At 43.1% G+C, this 18,964-nt stretch overlaps 2 protein-coding genes across 3 annotated transcripts in view; one reads left to right on the top strand and one right to left on the bottom strand.

Moving 5' to 3' along the window:
- Positions 1-842: 842 nt before the first annotated feature.
- LOC143275883 (N-terminal Xaa-Pro-Lys N-methyltransferase 1-like) lies at positions 843-9,624 on the bottom strand. Of its 2 annotated transcripts, XR_013053475.1 has the most exons (3): positions 9,401-9,624; positions 2,196-5,925; positions 843-2,086 (listed from the first exon to the last, which is right to left on the bottom strand). XR_013053475.1 is itself a non-coding variant. In XM_076580196.1 (2 exons), the coding sequence occupies exons 1-2, from the start codon at positions 9,608-9,610 to the stop codon at positions 5,413-5,415; spliced, it is 723 nt and encodes a 240-aa protein (XP_076436311.1). In that variant the 5' UTR covers positions 9,611-9,624; the 3' UTR covers positions 843-5,412. The 2 variants fall into 2 exon arrangements, 1 of the variants encoding a protein (XP_076436311.1); XM_076580196.1 differs by having other exon boundaries at positions 843-5,925.
- Positions 9,625-9,864: 240 nt separating this feature from the next.
- Positions 9,865-18,964, top strand: part of LOC143276091 (kinesin-associated protein 3-like) — a 50,492-nt gene continuing 41,392 nt past the window's right edge. Inside the window, exons 1-5 of the mRNA XM_076580483.1 lie at positions 9,865-9,968; positions 12,481-12,612; positions 14,269-14,423; positions 15,386-15,589; positions 17,112-17,248. Coding sequence (XP_076436598.1) covers positions 9,934-9,968; positions 12,481-12,612; positions 14,269-14,423; positions 15,386-15,589; positions 17,112-17,248 — 663 coding nt within the window. The 5' untranslated portion in view covers positions 9,865-9,933. The remainder of the gene's footprint in view (positions 9,969-12,480; positions 12,613-14,268; positions 14,424-15,385; positions 15,590-17,111; positions 17,249-18,964) is intronic.

Below are 18,964 nucleotides of genomic sequence, written 5' to 3'. Positions count from 1 at the left end.
TTTTACACAGAGAAATCCGTTGAGGCAAAAAAGTAACCTAATCAGTAGTATATTTCATGATTATTTCCAGTCAGAAAAAGGTGTGTTAATAACAGAACACTATGTCATCACATCATGTCACATTTACAAGCAGTATGATTTTTTTTTTTTTTTGGTCTTGTGTTCGTTGAAATTTTTTAGGTTTTTTTGTTGTTGTTTATTTGTTTGTTTGTTTCGTTGTTGTTTTTCAAGTGCTAACAAATATTGCAAACACTCTTGCAAAACCTCTTTCAAGGGTAATAATTCAAAGCAGGCTGCAGAAGTTTAAGAAAACACTCTTGCTTCCCTTTTTCCATCCATCAATTGATCCAGTCCGGCTTTGCTGGAGAGGAATATAACTGCAGCAGAACTGCCTTAAAAATGAATGTATATCTTCTTCTTCTTCTGCGTTCATGGGCTGCAACTCCCACGTTCACTCGTATGTACACGAGTGGGCTTTTACGTGTATGACCGTTTTTACCCCGCCATGTAGGCAGCCATACTCCATTTTCGGGGGTGTGCATGCTGGGTATGTTCTTGTTTCCATAACCCACCGAATGCCGACATGGATTACAGGATCTTTAACGTGTGTATTTGATCTTCTGCTTGCATATACACACAAAGGGGGTTCAGGCACGAGCAGGTCTGCGCATATGTTGACCTGGGAGATCATAAAAATCTCCACCCTTTTCACACACCAGGCGCCGTCACCGTGATTTGAACCCGGGACCCTCAGACTGACAGTCCAACGCTTTAACCACTCGGCTATTGCGCCCTTCGAATGTATATCAATTCATACAAGTAACAGTAAAACACAACTGACCTTGATTTTGAGTTTGATTCTTTATTTTATATATTTTTTAAGAAAACACGTTTCATATAATACTGAATAGTGTTATTTATGCATGCCACAATCAATAAAACATTTCCTTTTTTTTTTTTTTTTTTTTTTTTTACATTTTACGCTGATGGCATTTTGTAATGCACAGTCTTTAATCGCCTAAGAATAGAATATAAACAAACATGCAAATAATTACATGAGTAATTGAACAAAATGAAATTCATTTATACCTGGACTAACTACCTAAATCAACCAATGAATGAGCAGGAAACTATTTCCTCTTCAGTTAGTTCTGGGTCTTGTTTCTGCCCTCACTCAAAAACAAAGAGAACACCATGTTCTGATGAGGGTTAATACGATGGAAATGTTTAGTGTAGTTTGGTCAGTTTATCCAAGACTTACCCTCTTCAGCTAAAATGAGTGTACACACATCTCTCTCTCTGTCTCTGTCTCTGTCTCACACACACACACACACACACACACAAACACACTTACTGTATCACCTTGTAAATGTTTGTTCCAGTTCAGAACATAATCAGAACTTTGGGTGTATTCATTTAAGAACGGCTAAACGTGTAGTACTTCTATACCATCTGAACTTTGGGTCATATTAATAACACATAGCAGCAGACAAACCAGTAGAATTCAATCAAATAATAATTGCCGAGCCATTCATCAGTCAAATACTAAAACAGTCATGAATAAAAATTTGTAATTCTATTACCTTCTGGTCACCATCACAGTTGGACCCTCTCCTTTCAGCACTCCATGTTGGTTCAAATTAACCCCTTCTCTCTCAGCCCTCAACTGCTGCCCATAGGTATGATTGTCAGTGAAGACCTGTCACCTCACTGAGGTAAGACCCAGCTTACACGTCAGGATGTCAGTGAAGGCCTGTCACCTCACTGAGGTAAGACCCAGCTTACAGGTCAGGATGTCAGTGAAGGGCTGTCACCTCACTGAGATAAGAACAGAGCTTACAGATCAGGATGTCAGTGAAGGACTGTCACCTCACTGACATAAGAACAGAGCTTACAGGTCAGGATGTCAGTGAAGGGCTGTCACCTCACTGAGGTTAGACCGAGCTTACAGGTCAGGATGTCAGTGAAGGGCTGTCACCTCACTGAGGTTAGACACAGCTTACAGATCAGGATGTCAGTGAAGGGCTGTCACCTCACTGAGGTTAGACAGAGCTTACAGGTCAGGATGTCAGTGAAGGGCTGTCACCTCACTGAGGTTAGACAGAGCTTACAGGTCAGGACATCAGTGAAGGGCTGTCACTTCACTGAGATAAGAACAGAGCTCACAGATCAGGATGTCAGTGAAGGACTGTCACCTCACTGACATAAGAACAGAGCTTACAGGTCAGGATGTCAGTGAAGGGCTGTCACCTCACTGAGGTTAGACACAGCTTACAGATCAGGATGTCAGTGAAGGGCTGTCACCTCACTGAGGTTAGACTGAGCTTGCAGGTCAGGATGTCAGTGAAGGACTGTCACCTCAATGAGGTTAGACACAGCTTACAGATCAAGATGTCAGTGAAGGCCTGTCACCTCACTGAGGTTAGAAAGAGCTTACAGGTCAGGATGTCAGTGAAGGGCTGTCACCTCACTGAGGTAAGACAGAACTTACAGGTCAGGACATCAGTGAAGGGCTGTCACCTCACTGAGATAAGAACAGAGCTCACAGATCAGGATGTCAGTGAAGGACTGTCACCTCAATGACATAAGAACAGAGCTTACAGATCAGCATGTCAGTGAAGGACTGTCACCTCACTGACACAAGAACAGAGCTTACAGATCAGGATGTCAGTGAAGGGCTGTCACCTCACTGAGGTTAGACAGAGCTTACAGGTCAGGACATCAGTGAAGGGCTGTCACTTCACTGAGATAAGAACAGAGCTTACAGATCAGGATGTCAGCGAAGGACTGTCACCTCACTGACATAAGAACAGAGCTTACAGATCAGGATGTCAATGAAGGACTGTCACCTCAATGACATAAGAACAGAGCTCACAGGTCAGGATGTCAGCGAAGGACTGTCACCTCACTGACATAAGAACAGAGCTTACAGATCAGGATGTCAGCGAAGGACTGTCACCTCACTGACATAAGAACAGAGCTAACAGATCAGGATGTCAGCGAAGGACTGTCACCTCACTGACATAAGAACAGAGCTTACAGATCAGGATGTCAGCGAAGGACTGTCACCTCACTGACATAAGAACAGAGCTTACAGATCAGGATGTCAGCGAAGGACTGTCACCTCACTGACATAAGAACAGAGCTTACAGATCAGGATGTCAGCGAAGGACTGTCACCTCACTGACATAAGAACAGAGCTCACAGGTCAGGATGTCAGCGAAGGACTGTCACCTCACTGACATAAGAACAGAGCTTACAGATCAGGATGTCAGCGAAGGACTGTCACCTCACTGACATAAGAACAGAGCTAACAGATCAGAATGTCAGTGACGGGCTGTCGCCTCAATGAGATTAGACAGAGCTTACAGGTCAGGGTGTCAGTGAAGGGCTGTCGCCTCACTAAGATCAAACACAGCTTACAGGTCAGGACATCAGCCACCACTCAGTGTCTGTACTTTTCCTCTTTCGGTTGCACGGTTTTTGCTCAGTAAAAATCAATGACAGCGTTGAAAAGTTCATAAAACTTAGTAACTGCACTTAAAACTAATGCTGCGCTGATCTCGTGTCACCAAGTTTCAACAGTTGTGGGGGTAAATAAAAAAAAAATACATACATGCAATGACAGAATGTGAGATATACATATGATATAGAAAATTTAAACATATTCTTTATTATGAACATGCTTAACGCATGTCCACAATTGAATGCTCAGACTTTTGCAAATAAGATGTTACTGTTTTGATCAATGTAATTTTTTTTTTTCAATCCACCTGACTTGAGCCATGAGTCTCATCACTGCTCTGTCTTCAATTTTTCTCCTTTTTTTCTCACAAACTGGCTTTTTTTTTTTTTCTTTTTTTTTATACCAGCCTTCTTTCCCCTCAACACACACTCATGGCATGCATACACACACATATACAAACATTCATCACATTACACACATACAGATATACACTGACACAAACACAACACACATAGTGACACACGCGTACTCATCACACAGACACACACAGTGGAAGAAAGGAAATCAGTACACATGAAAAGTTTCTCACACATGCAAGGGAATTAACTGCAGTAAATTGCCTCCCTTTGTGCCCATTCTCACAGAACATCACAGTGTTCTGAATAACAGTGATTGTGGTGACAATTGTGTAATATGTGTGCTTTATGTACATGTGCATGTGCCCACATGTGTGTGTGTGTGTGTGTGTGTCTGTGAATGTGTGTGTGTGTGCATGTGCAAAAAATCTACACAGGTGCTTTTTTTTTTTAAAGTTTTTTTTTTTTAATCACATGTTATGACAGTCAAGGAATTGTACATCAATCATCACACGGCTGTATTCCCTCCCCACCTATCCACTCCTCACTAAACCCCTTAAAAATCAACAACATTCAAATACACAAGAGATCAAAGTGTATTGTTTTACCAAAATTACATAAAATGACAAAAAATGAATAAAATTATCCCCCCCCTCAATTTTCTACTTTTTTTTTTTCTTTTGATAAAAAAAAAAACCCAGTCAACACCATCATCACTGATAAGTGCTTCTTGAGGAGCATGCTATCATTTTGACAGACGACAACATGTCACAGGCCACAGTTAGTTCAAAGTCAAACACCACTCCCGTCCCGTCTAGTGTCAATATCATTTTACAGAAGACAGTTTAGCATTGGCCGCATTTAGCTGAAAACCCTAAAGCTCTTGAAACCTGACTGCATCCTTTTACTGACGACAACCTATCACAAGCCAGCCGTGTATAGCTTAAACCTCCTCTTGCTCCAGTAAACTGTTGGCATTTTACTGATGACAATTTAAACTACAGTATAGTAAGTATAGTATGATTAATTCAAAGGCTATGTTTAGCTGAAAGCCATCCGACTCTAGAAAAGTGCCGGTATCATTTAACTAATAACTCATTATAATTTACAGGCCACGTTCAGCTGAAGCCTCTTTCACTCTAGACAAATGCCGGAATCATTTTACTGATGACAATTTATACTATAAGTATAGTATATGTAATTCATAGGTTATGTTTAGCTGAAATCCCTCTAACTCTAGGTAAGTACTGTGCTATCATTTAACTGACCACTCACTATAATTTATAGGCCACATTTAGCTGAGACCCCTCAGGGCTCTGTCTGTAGAAAAGTACTGTGATATCATTTAACTGACAACGCATTATAATTTAAAAGCCATGTTTAGCTGAAACCCCTTTAGCTTTAGACAAGAGCCGGAATCATTCTACTGATGACAATTTATACCATAATAAGAATAGTATAATGTAATTCATAGACTATATTTAGCTGAAACCCCTCTGACTCTAGAAAAGTGCCATGGAATCATTTAACTGACAACTCATTACAACTTTTAGGCAACGTTTAACTGAAAAACCCCTACAGGTAGTTTCATCATTTCAAGGCGAACATGTACACACAGAAGATGTCCTTGGGGAGGCCCCTTTGCCTCTCGCACTTCACCATGCTCAGCCCGCTGCGCGTAAACACCTTCTCCATGTGCTGCCGGGGCCGCACGAAGCTCGAGTCCAGCTCATCGAACACGATGCTCTCCCCCTGACACACGTTCTCCTTGGCGACGATCACCCCATCCTTGGCCAGCCCCAAACGGCAGCGCTGCAGGAAGGCCACGAGGTCGTCGTCACGGAGATGGGACAGCACCCACTGGCACCAGATTACGTCGTAGCGGCCGGGTTCCGGGGTGAAGTCCTGGAGGCCGCTGCAGACGATGCGGTCGACGCGGGAGGAGTCCGGGCCGATGAACTCCCTGGCCGCGTCACAGAACTTCTGGCTGAGCTCCACCATGTCCACGCTCTGGAACATGGGCAGCAGCAGCCGCTTGGTGATGCGCCCGATGCCTGCCCCGCAATCCAGGGCACGCCTTGACTCTGTCTTGCCACCCCCAATCTGCAAAGGTTCAAAGTCCATGAGGTCAGAAAGGGTTGTGACAGGCGCAATAGCCAAGTGGTCAAAGTGTTGGAACTTTCAATCTGAGGGTCCTGGGTTCCTATCTCCATAACGGCGCCTGGTGGATAAAGGGTGGAGATTTTTTCCAATCTCCCTAGTCAACATATGTGTGCAGACCTTCCAGTGCCTGAACCCCTTTCATGTGTATATGCAAGAAGAAGAACAAATATGCACATTAAAGATCCTGTAATCCATGTCAGGATTCAGTGGGTTATGGAAACAAGAACATACCCAGCATGCACATCCCCGAAAAAGGACTATGGCTGCCTGCATGACAGTGTGAAAATGGTCATACACGTAAAAGCCCACTCGTGTACATACGAAAGAATATGGCCGTTGCAGCCCATGAACGAAGAAGAAGAAGAAGAAGAAAGGGTTGCTCCACAGCCCTGCTTGGACTCTGTCCTCCCTCCCCCCATCTGGAAATGTTCATAATAATAATAATAATGGATACTTATATAGTACACTATCCAGAAATCTGCTCTAGGTGCTTTATAAAAACGCTTTTGTTAACATAAAACATTATATCTATGTTACATACACACACCAAAATGTGACTACAGTACACACACACACACACACACACACACACACACACACACACACTGCATACACACATTTTAACATTCATGTATATCTAACAGCTACCCTAACACATACGCACACATAGGCAGGCACAAACTTACATAAACACACGCACACACAATACACATCATATACATGCATGTAGTTATGTACACATACATATGTATACACACATAGTCAAGCACAGCTAACGAAAAGGTAGTGGACCTGCCACAATTGAACTTATTGCTGAGGGAAAAGGTGAGTTTTGAGACGAGATTTAAAAGATGCGAGGGAATCAGAATGACGGAGGTTATCAGGGAGCTTGTTCCACGTCTTTGGCGATTGAAAAGAAAATGATCTGTGTCCATAGGTCTTCAGCCCAAGAGATCAGAAAGAGTTGCTCCAGAGCCCTGCTTGGATTCTTTTGCACAACAGGCTGCCTACATGGGTAGCGCCAACTTACGGCTGCCATTAGGTACTCATCATTCATTTCCTGGGTCATTCAATCAGATTTCTGGCACGCACACCCACACACTCAGACAGCTAGAGACATGTCACATTTTACATGTATAACTGTTTTGTTTATTTACCTCGCCATGTAGGCAGCCATCTCCATTTTGGGGGTATGCATGCTGGGTATGTTCTTGTTTCCATAACCCAATGAACGCTGACATGGATTACAGGATCTTCTAACGTACATATTTGATTTTCTGCTTGCGTATACACACAAAGGGGGTCCGGGCACAAGCAGGTCCGCACATAATTATGCTGACCTGGGAGATCGGAAATCTACACCCTTTACCCACCAGGCGCCATGACCGAGATTCCAACCTGGGACCCTCAGACTGAAAGTCCAACACTTTAAGCTTTAAGTTAACCACTTGCATCCATCTTCCTTCCTTTTTAACCTTGCTGCCTGAGGCTGCCCCCTCTCCAGCTTGACAAAATCCTGTTAAAGAGCGGATTCCATACACGGGTGTGGTGGCCGATCAGATAGAGTGCTGAATCCTTGCACCCAGAGTTTCATGAGATCAATCCCCGATTTTGGCACAACTTGTGGACTGAGGGTGGAGGTTTTTCCCTTGGATTTCCCAGGCCGACGTGTAGACCTGCCACTGATAGTGCCTGAACCTCTTTGTGTGTATGCATAAAGAAGATCAAATATGCATCTTAAAGATCCTGTAATCCATGTAAACGTTTGATGGGTTATGCAATCCGGAACATACAAACCCAAGAAAACAGTGTGGGTTCATACATACCACTGTTTACCAGTGTTAGGAATAGGAACCATCACACATGTAAAACTAAAAGCCCACTTGTGCATACACATTTTAGTGAATGTGGGAGTTGCAGCCCACAAACACAAAAGACCTAACAGTAACAGTAAGACAACAGCAGCATACTTCTGTGTGGATCTGACTGGAGCAAGAAATGCTGTGAGTCAGTGTGAGATCAGATGGCTGCTGATGTTGGTCATGGCTTGTAGCCGACAAGGCTGGTGAGGTGACAATTACCAAGTCATTGATGTGGACCAGAAAAAGAATGGTGCTGCAGAACTCTTGAGAACACACCAGCCAAGTATGATCTTGCAACGTCTAGGTTCCATACTACCATTGCCTGCTGATTATATTCTGTAGTGAAGCCTTGATCTACCAGTTACTTTTACACCCTTTAGTAGCGAAGCTTGTCTCACCATTACAGTAGTGTCATATCATATCATATCATATCAAGGCGTGCAGGCCTGACAAGGCCTTTTGCCCGCTTGAAGTGGGGAAGAAAACGAGAGTCCCCACATATGTCTGATGCATTTTTCAACATTGAGTGCGCAATGCTTGAAAAATCAATAAATATGTAAATGAGTTTTGTATTTAAAATTTTTTAAATGAATATCAAGATAATTTTTAAATGTATTCACTGTTCCTGCGGAAACAACGTCTTGTGACAAATTGTTCCAAACATTTGTTACTCTGTTAGTAAAGAAATGTGCAAATCTGGAAGTTTTAACTGAAACTTTTAATAGTTTGTAGGAATGGCCTCTAGTGGCACTGTTCTCATTCAATGTAAACAAAGAGTTTATAGTTCTGCTGTCATATAATCCATGTGTCATTTTATACATCTATATTAAATCACCACGCAGTCTTCTATATTCTAAACTAGGTAACTTAAGTGCTTGCAACCTACTTTCATAGTCCATATCAGCAAAGCCAATGATTCTTTCAGTAAATCTTCGTTGAACATTTTCAATACTGTCTCTATGTTTCACTAAACCCGTATTCCAAACAACATTCCCATATTCTAAGACTGGCCTGACTAATGACTTAAATAATGGCACCATTATGTCTTTACTTTTACACTGTATATTTCCAACTAACATTCCGGTCAATCTATTGGCTTTTTTAATGGTTTCATTAACATGAACATCAAAAGAGAGACCAGAGTCAACAATGACTCCAAGATCTCTCTCCGATGAAGTCTCCTGCAAGTCCGTACCATTCATATAATACTTATAATGTGGATTATTTCTGCCTACGTGTAAAACTTTACATTTATTGCTATTAAAATTAATTTGCCATCTATCAGTCCAGTGTACTAAATTATCAATACTAACTTGTAATTTCAATCTACCAACATCAGAATCTACTTCCTCATAGATCTTTGTATCATCTGCAAAGATTTTCACAAAACAGTCTAGTATGTCAGGCATGTCATTTATATAATATACAAAGAGTGTGGGCCCCAAGACACTGCCTTTAGTGTCAAATCTCTCTCTCTCTCTCTCACACACACAAAAACATACACATACACTGTTCAAGGGAAATAACTCATGATTATGATCAATCTCATTTACCTTCAAAAACGGACGCATGAAAGCTCGTGATCCATTGATATCGGTGGGCGATATTTTTGCGTAACCCCCAAGCATTCCGTCAATAGTCGGATTGACGGAATCCCAGTAATCTTTGGCGTCTGTGTAAAACTTGTCATCTGTTATTAACGACTCCACTTCACACTGCCCCTCTGTTTTCTCCTCTGTTTTCTCGGCGTTCGCTCCTTCCATGTGCTGGGCCTCCATCGTGCTGATGTGATTATAATCTCTAACTCCAATATGCATGTTTATTCAAACTTTGTTTTTGCCTTTGGGGCTGATTTGCAAAAGTAGCTTGTTTTATGAATCACATACTAAATTCCTAATTGTAGACGACCTACATTTTAAAAATCTTTCCATTTTCTTGAAGACCTGACAAAACAATTATTCTGTCCAGAGAGTCAAAATATTTTGACATGGCCGTCGTAGCCGAAGATCTTTGAGGTTTCTGTGTACTTTCTGGAAATTCTACTGACTGTTTCAACAAAACACGTGCTATACTCAGAGCAGAAACCATGATGCAAGCAGAGGATGCAAGATATTTGAAAAGGTTGGTAATTTTCAGTGTAGGGTGTTAATTAGCTGCCGATAAATGATTCACCGTCTCGTTCCCAACGCAACGTCCCAAGCCAGACACGGGGGTGGCTTGTAAACAGTGCAGTGTCTTCATTTGGCAAGAGTTCAGAATTTATCAGTAGCTATTCTTTTTGACTCGGCCGCCAAGTTTGATTCGGTATTAGAAATTTGCGTTAGAATATCTTTCCTTTGTCTCCCTCCCCACCATACAAATTCGCATCAGAATATCTTTCCTTCGTCTCCAACCCCAGCACTTCTCTCTCACTTGCTTTCGTAGTTTCTATACGTGTGTATGTGTCGGTGTGTGTGTGTGTGTGTGTTTGCATGGTATGTGAGTATATTATATATGTAAATATGCATCATTATATGTTGCAGTGAGTATGTCATATATGTAAATATGCATGTATATAGATTCTGTATATATCATTATTATATGTTGCATTGCGCGTGCAACAGCCTCATTGACAGTATTTTTGAAACATTCCATGTGAAGAAACAGGACACCAAATTTTTGTGAGAGAACATCAACATGGTAATGGCTACTGAGTAAAAGCATCATGCAGGACAAAAAATGTCCAACAGTACTGTCGGTGAACCAACAACCATCAGTGGAGCCACCATTCACAAAAAAGATGACATTATAGGGAAAAAAATTACAATCACAGCAGAGATAGGACAAAATTATCACCAGTCTGCTAATGAATATTTGAATTATGCAGTCCCATAACAAGCAGTGGAGAATCAGTCCCATGAAAAAAAAAAGCTAAAGATCTGGTCAACAAGCCTAATCTTGGTACCAAGACCTGTATAGAATGTTTGTCATGAGTTTAACATTTGATTGTCAGTTTGGGCATAATGTCAAATGTGGACTGAAGTAGATTCAATAATATTTTCAATAATGAAAGAGATTGCTTGCACTTTCTCTCAGTACTCGTCTAATCTTGTCCAGCCTTTTGTTCCACCCTGTTCTTTGTAATCATCTGCTAATTCACTTGTGATGCTCCAGAATGTATCCCATGTTGTAAAAAGAAATTACAAGGACAGCATGACATTTCATAGCTTGGTCCTGTCACCAGTAATATATAAACTTCCCTACCATTCCGTCATACTGAAACAAAGTCTTAGTTCAAATCTAGCAACAAAAACTAAATGAACACATAGATCTGTACACAACTGCTGTCACGGATGTTTAGATGTTGGGTTTTGGTGTGATTGTGTATGTGTGTGTGTGTGTGTGCGTGCGTGTGTGTGTGTTTGTCAATGAGACACTCCATTTATCCTGCTTGTAAGTCTTTATTAAAATGACAGTGCCATGTGTTGTTAATTTTTGTAACCTTTATTCCCCATGTTGATCTGGATTGTTAATGCTCTGTGCCCCTGTGCGAAGGCGGCAGAGCACAATATCATCATACTTGTATGCAAAAGAAGGTGCCATGGCCGATTTGGTCAGGCGTTAGACTTCTTACCCAGTGTTCACCAAAGATGGGGTTTCAGCATCAGGCATTAGACTTCTTACCCAGTGTTCACCAAAGATGGGGTTTCAGCATCAGGCATTAGACTTCTTACCCAGTGTTCACCAAAGATGGGGTTTCAACATCAGGCGTTAGACTTCTTACCCAGTGTTCACCAAAGATGGGGTTTCAGCGTCAGGCGTTATACTTCTTACCCAGTGTTCACCAAAGATGGGGTTTCAACGTCAGGCGTTATACTTCTTACCCAGTGTTCACCAAAGATGGGGTTTCAATGTCAGGCGTTATACTTCTTACCCAGTGTTCACCAAAGATGGGGTTTCAACGTCAGGCGTTATACTTCTTACCCAGTGTTCACCAAAGATGGGGTTTCAACGTCAGGCGTTAGACTTCTTACGCAGTGTTCACCAAAGATGGGGTTTCAACATCAGGTGTTAGTCTTCTTACCCACTGTTCACCAAAGATGGGGTTTCAACATCAGGTGTTAGACTTCTTACCCAGTGTTCACCAAAGATGGGGTTTCAACGCCCCATTTCAGAATGTTGGTAGGCCCTTGGAAAAGGCTCTTTACACTGGTTTTCTTCACTCTGCTTTTCCTCACTCCACCCAGATGTGAACGGGTATCTGACTTCAGTTTTGAAAGGTTAACTTAAAGTGGCAGAAGGTTTAGTCCCTGCTTCAATTCCTTTCCCAAGCCCTGGAAACAGTGGACAAGATTATGCATGTGTGAATCACTGAATGGGTACTTGGCCTTGACTGGCAAAGGTTAAAACAGGGGAAAGGGAGGATTGGGCTCTGACACAGTGATGTATTATATTCACTGCCCCAATGATCCTAAAAAGGTATGGCACCTTTGACCTAACCTTTTGTTTAAAAAGATATGATGATGATGATGATGTGCATGAAGGTGAAGGAGGGAGTGTTGATGTCCACCCCACAGAGAAAGCCCTGGTGTATAAAAAGATATGATGATGATGAATATGTATCATGATGATGATGATGATGATGACATTGCAGGAAGGTGAAGGGAGGCAGTGTGGATGTCCACCCCACAGAGAAGGCCCTGGTGGTCAACTATGAACTGGAGGCCACCATCCTGGGAGAGATGGGTGATCCCATGCTTGGGGAACGCAAAGAGTGCCAGAAAATGTGAGCGGTTGTTGTTGTTGTTGCTGTTGTTGTTGTTGTTGTTGTTCTCCTCCTTTGTATTATCTTTATTGTTATTATTATTATTAGCCTCCTTTTCTTCTTGTTGCTGCTGTTGTTGTTGTTGTTGTTCTTCTTCTTCTTCTTCTTCTTCCTATCTGTCTTCTTCTTCCTATTCGTCTTCTTCTCCTCCTCCCCCTCCCTATTCGTACTCCTCTGCTTCATCTTCATCATCTCCTCAGGTTCCTCCTCCTCCTCCATTTTTCTTCTTCTTTGTTTTCTTCTTCTGCAAGCTGTGTAGCAACAATCAAGATGTCGATTTCTCTCTCTCTTTCTCGCTCTCACACACAGAAACAATCCAAGCCTTAGTTCCCCCCTCCGTCCCTCCCCCCGCCCTCCCCCAAAACCCCCTCCCCAAGCTGTTATGAGGAGCAGAGCTGCATGTGGAGCTGTCAGCCAGCTACCAATGGTCGCCTGTCAGCCTAGCAAACTGTTCTTTGAACAGTGTCAGCCCGGAAAACAGCCTGTTGGCTTAGTGCAGTCATATTTTTGTTATTATTGTTGTTGTTGTTCTTCTTCTATAATTATTATTATCATTGTTGTTGTTGTTGTTTTATTAATATTATCAACATTATTATTGTATATGATGTTGTTGTTGACCGAGGATAGGTGCTGTGTAAATTAGTATCTTTATGGGACTGCATTGGATCTGTTTCTAGTGCTTGTGTGTGTGTGTGTGTGTGTGTGTGTGCATGACTGAAACCTAACTGAATGACACAGGAAACAAATGATGAGCGCCCGAAGGCAGCTGCCAGTGGACTTTACCGAGGCAGGCAGCCTGTTGTGCTGCCTTTAACTCATTCCTTACTGCCAAATGACTTCATTACACTCTTTGTACTGGCCATTTGTTACAAGAAAAATATCTAAAGAAAAAGAATGCAATTACAGCGGTGAAATTATGTGACGATATAAAGAATAGAATGGGCTAACTTTTCACAAAGTTTCAGAGCACTCACTTAAATATTGACTGATTTATCATATTTTGATAAAAATCTGTGTTTTTCACAACTGACATAAAGGGGGTGAGTTTTTCTTATATAACAGAAATTTTACAAATGTGGTCTTTTGTAACCATAGACACTTCCTAATTGTAGCAATTGAATGGGCAAATGCATATATATGCACAGTGGATATCCACTATAGAATCAGTTTGCATTCAACTTTGAGCCACAGTTCTTGCAGAAGTTGACGGAGACACCATCTTGTGGAGCGAGTGAGAAGGGTGACTGTACACCCACATGTATTGTACTCAGACAAAGGCATTTCCAGCCACAATAAAAGTACAGGTGCACTTTTGGGTGACTGTAGAACAGAGCTGTGCCATTTAGTTTTGTACAAAACCGTTAAACTATGAACTACGAATTTTTAAACTCGTTGTACACTATAGCATACCATAGTAACGAAGCATTGTGCGCATGAGGTACACTATAGTGTACCTTAGTATAGAAAGAGTTAAGGGAAGAAAGTGCTCGTCAAGTATCCGTTATGATTATTATTGTGCAAATGACTCCATGTTTGTAAAGTGCTGAAAACGTGGTCCCTGACCAAGGATAGGCACTATGTGAATAAGTCTCCTTATCGAATGGATCTGTTTTCCAGCATCCGCGTCAAACACCTCCACGAGAACAGCGACCTGACAGCCTTGGCCCGTGAGATCATCGACAAGTGCAAACTGATCCACCCAGCCAAGCTGCCCGAGGTGGAGCAGCTGCTGTACTACCTCCAGAACCGCAAAGAGTCTGCACCGGCCAAAGGTATGTGCGCACTGCTGCTGCACAACACTTTGTTTTTTGTTGTGTTGATTGATACACTGATTGGTTGATGTAGACAGCAGCTGCGTGTCTCGTGTCGGGGGGTGCTGAAAGACAACGTTGATAGTGATGTCATCAGTTAATACACGGTTTGGTGTTTGTGGATAGCAGCTGTGTCTTTCCTGTCAGGTCCAACCAATCAGTGTATTAATTGATAATAGTATTCTTGATGTTGTTTCTCAACAGCTCGGACATGAAAGACGCAGTGTATTAATTGATAACAGTAGTATCAACATTGTTGTTCAACAGTGCTGACAGGAAAGACGAAGCTGCTTTCCATATCAACCAGGCAGGGTGTCAATTGACAATCTACGTTGTTGTTCACAGCGCCGACAGGAAAGACTGCTTTCCATATCAACCAGGCAGGGTGTCAGTTGACAATCTACGTTGTTGTTCACAGCGCCGACAGGGAAGACTGCTTTCCATATCAACCAGTCAGGGTGTCAGTTGACAATCTACGTTGTCGTTCACAGCGCCGACAGGAAAGACAAAGCTGCTTTCCATATCAACCAGTCAGGGTGTCAATTGACAATCTACGTTGTTGTTCACAGCGCTGACAGGAAAGACTGCTTTCCATATCAACCAGGCAGGGTGTCAATTGACAATCTACGTTGTCGTTCACAGCGCCGACAGGAAAGACAAAGCTGCTTTCCATATCAACCAGTCAGGGTGTCAATTGACAAAATTGCCGCCAAAAGAGGGCGCTAGCTAGCGGGACAAAGGGGAGGTTACCTGCTTCCGGGAGGTTATCGGCTGTAGTTGCTCTCTTTTTCTCCGCATAGGCGGATAGTAGTTTGCACAGGACAGGAATGTCAGACCCCTGCCGGAGTCTGCACTAGTTGGGTCATGGTAAGTGTGTTATTTAAACGTAATTTTAGATAGAAAATTTCCTTTGTCGTTCACAGCGCCGACAGGGAAGACCCAGCTGCTGGACAAGCCTGAGGACCCGGGGATCGACGCGACGGAGGTGGACGAGACGGCCAACATCAACGACGTGGATGAGTACCTGGACATGCTGTACGAGGACCTGCCGGACAAGGTCAAGGGCAGCGCACTCCTCCTGCAGCTGGCCCGCAACCCGGACAACCTGGAGGAGCTCTTCCAGAATGGTGCGTTGTTGTTGTGGGGGTCACGAGGGGGGTTGGGGGGGGGTGGGGGGGGGGTTCTCGGTTGGATGGGTTTTTTTTTTTTATTGTTGTTGTTGCAGTGACGTGTTTTCAGAGCTCTTCCAGAATGAAGGGTGCATTGTTTTTTGGGGGGTGGGGGGGGAGGGGGGGGGGACATGTTTTCAGAGCTCTTCCAGAATGGTGTGTTGTTGTGGGGGGCACGAGGGGTGGGGAGGGGTGGGGGTTCTCGTTTGGATGGGTTTTTTTTGTTGTTGTTGTTGCAGAGACGTGTTTTCAGAGCTCTTCCAGAATGAATGGTGCATTGTTTTGGGGGGAGGGGGTGCAGGGGGATTCTTGTTTGGATGTTGTCGTATTTTTGCAGAGACCTGTTTTTGCAGAGCTCTTCCAGAATGATGCATTGTTTTTTAAGGGAGGAGGGGGGTGCAGGGGGGAGGGGAGTTGGTTTCTCGTTTGGAGGGTTTGGGGTTTTTTTGTCGCTGAGACATGCTTTCAGAGCTCTTCAAGAATGGTGTGTTGTTTTTTAGGTGGGGGGAGTGGAGAGGGGTGGGGGTGGGGTTGTTGCAGAGACATGTTTTCAGAGCTCTTCCAGAATGGTGCGTTGTCATTTAGGTGGCGGGGGGGGGGGGGTTCTCGTTTGGAGGGGGGTAGGTGGGGGTTGTTGCAGAGACATGTTTTCAAAGCTCTTCCAGAATGGTGCGTTGTTTTCGGGGGTGGGATTTTTTTTCTTGTTAGGATGTGTGTGGGTTTTTTGGTGGTTTTTTTTTTTGTTTTTTTTGTTGTTTTTTTGCAGCTCTAGATCCGTTTTTAGAGCTCTTTCAGAACTGTGTGTTGTTTTAGGGGGCGGGGGGTGTTCTTGTTTGGGCCTTGTTTTTTGCAGAGACCCATTTGCAGAGCTCTTCCAGAATGGTGCGTTGTTTTGGGGTAGACAGGCGCAATAGCTGAGTGGTTAAAAGCGTTGGACTTTCAGTCTGAGGGTCCCAAGTTCGAATCTCGGTAACGAGCGCCTGGTTAAGGGTGGAGATTTTTCCAATCTCCAAGGTCAACATAATCATGTGCAGACCTACTTAGTGTCTGAATCCTATTCGTGTGTATACGCAAGTAGAAGATCAAATACATGTACGCTTGTTAAAGACCCTGCAATCTATATCAGTGTTCGGTGGGTTATGGAAACAAGAACACACCAAGCACGCACACCACTAAAAATGGAGTATGGCTGCCTATATGGTGGAGTAAATGAAAAAAAAACGGTCATATACATAAAATGTTACATGTCTGTATGAGTGTGCGTGTATGTGTAACTGAAACATGATTGAATGACATAGGAAACAAATGATGAGCGCCCAGTAGCAGCTGTCAGTTGGCTGTACCCAGGTAGGTAGCCTGTTGTGCAAATGACTGTGTTTGTAAAGCGCTCTATCTTGGTCTCTGACTGAGGATAGGCGGTATATAAAGTACTCACATCATGATATATGTATGTATGATTGTGTGTGTGTGTGTGTGTCAGAAACGGTGGTGAGCGCCCTGGTACGGCTGCTGCGTGAGGACTGGAAGCGCAGCACGGATCTGGCCACTAACATCATCTACGTCTTCTTCTGCTTCTCCTCCTTCTCCCAGTTCCATGGCGTCATACTGCACTTCAAGGTAGTCTTCTTCTTCTTCGTCGTCGTCTTCTTTTTGTTCTTTGTCATCTTCTTTTCCGTCATCATCTACTTCTTTGTCTTCTTCTTCTCCTCCTCCTTCTTCGTTGTCATCTTCTTTTTCTTCTTCTCCTTCTTCCGCTTCGTCGTCGTCTTCTTTTTGTTCTTTGTCATCTTCTTTTTCGTTGTCATCTACTTCTTCTTTGTCTTCTTCTTCTTCTTCTTCTTCTCCTCCTCCTCCTTCGTTGTCATCTTCTTTTTCTTCTTCTCCTTCTTCCGCTTCGTCGTCGTCTTCTCCTTCTTCTTCTTCTTCCTCATTGTCTTCTTCTTCTGCTGCTTCTCCTTCATCATCTCCTTCTTCTGCTTCTCCTTCATCATCTCCTTCTTCTGCTTCTCCTTCATCATCTCCTTCTTCATCATCTCCTTCTTCTGTTTCTCCTTCATCATCTCCTTCTTCTGCTTCTCCTTCATCATCTCCTTCTTCTGCTTCTCCTTCATCATCTCCTTCTTCATCATCTCCTTCTTCTGTTTCTCCTTCATCATCTCCTTCTTCTGTTTCTCCTTCATCATCTCCTTCTTCTGCTGTTTCTCCTTCATCATCTCCTTCTTCTGCTTCTCCTTCATCATCTCCTCCTTCTGCTTCTCCTTCATCTCCTTCTGCTTCACCTTCATCATCTCCTTCTTCTGCTTCTCCTTCATCATCTCCTCCTGCTTCTCCTTCATCTCCTTCTGCTTCACCTTCATCATCTCCTTCTTCTGCTTCACCTTCATCATCTCCTTCTTCTGTTTCTCCTTCATCATCTCCTTCTTCTGCTGTTTCTCCTTCATCATCTCCTTCTTCTGCTTCTCCTTCATCATCTCCTCCTTCTGCTTCTCCTTCATCTCCTTCTTCTGCTTCACCTTCATCATCTCCTTCTTCTGCTTCTCCTTCATCATCTCCTTCTTCTGTTTCTCCTTCATCATCTCCTTCTTCTGCTGTTTCTCCTTCATCATCTCCTCCTTCTGCTTCTCCTTCATCATCTCCTTCTTCTGTTTCTCCTCCTTTCCCAAGTACCGTGGCGTCATCTTGCACTTCAAGGTAGTCTTCTTCTTCTTTGTCTTCTTTCTTTTTTTCTTCTTCTTGTTCTTTGTCATCGTCTTCTTCATCGTCTCCTTCTTCTTCCACTACTACTGCTACTACTACTACTACCACTGCCACTACCAGTACTACTGCTGCTACCACTTCTTTTTTCGTCTTGGTCTTCGTCTTCTCCTGTTTCTTCTTCTTCTTCTCCTTCGTTGTCATCTTCTTCTTCTTCTGCTGCTTCTCCTTCTGCTTCGTCGTCGTCTTCTCCTTCGTCTTCTTCTTCTGCTTCTCCTCTTTCTCTCAGTTCCGTGGCATCATCTTGCACTTCATGGTGGTCTTCTTCTTGCTCTTGATTTTCTTCTCCATCTTCTTCTTTCTTTTTCGTATGCTTTGTCTTCATCCTCTTCTTCTCCTTCTGCTTCTCCTTCTCCCAGTTCCCAGTGTGGGTGTGGATGTTGACTGTGTGTGGGTGTGGATGTTGACTGTGTGTGGGTGTGGATGGTATGGATGTTGACTGTGTGTGGGTGTGGATGTTGACTGTGTGTGGGTGTGGATGGTATGGATGTTGACTGTGTGTGGGTGTGGATGTTGACTGTGTGTGGGTGTGGATGTTGACTGTGTGTGGGTGTGGATGTTGACTGTGTGTGGGTGTGG

The sequence above is a fragment of the Babylonia areolata genome, chromosome 31, assembly GCF_041734735.1.
Source record: "Babylonia areolata isolate BAREFJ2019XMU chromosome 31, ASM4173473v1, whole genome shotgun sequence".
Lineage (NCBI taxonomy): Eukaryota > Metazoa > Mollusca > Gastropoda > Neogastropoda > Buccinidae > Babylonia > Babylonia areolata.
The sequence above is the reverse complement of the archived record's forward strand: the minus strand, read 5'-3'. Positions and strand labels throughout refer to the sequence as shown.

Bases quoted from the DNA above. Each gene is read 5' to 3' on its own strand.
- LOC143275883 (XM_076580196.1), bottom strand. From the start codon at position 9,610: ATGGAAGGAGCGAACGCCGAGAAAACAGAGGAGAAAACAGAGGGGCAG. The intron at 5,926-9,400 runs GTAAATGAGATT...GAACCTTTGCAG, and splicing joins TCATGCGTCCGTTTTTGAAG to ATTGGGGGTGGCAAGACAGA.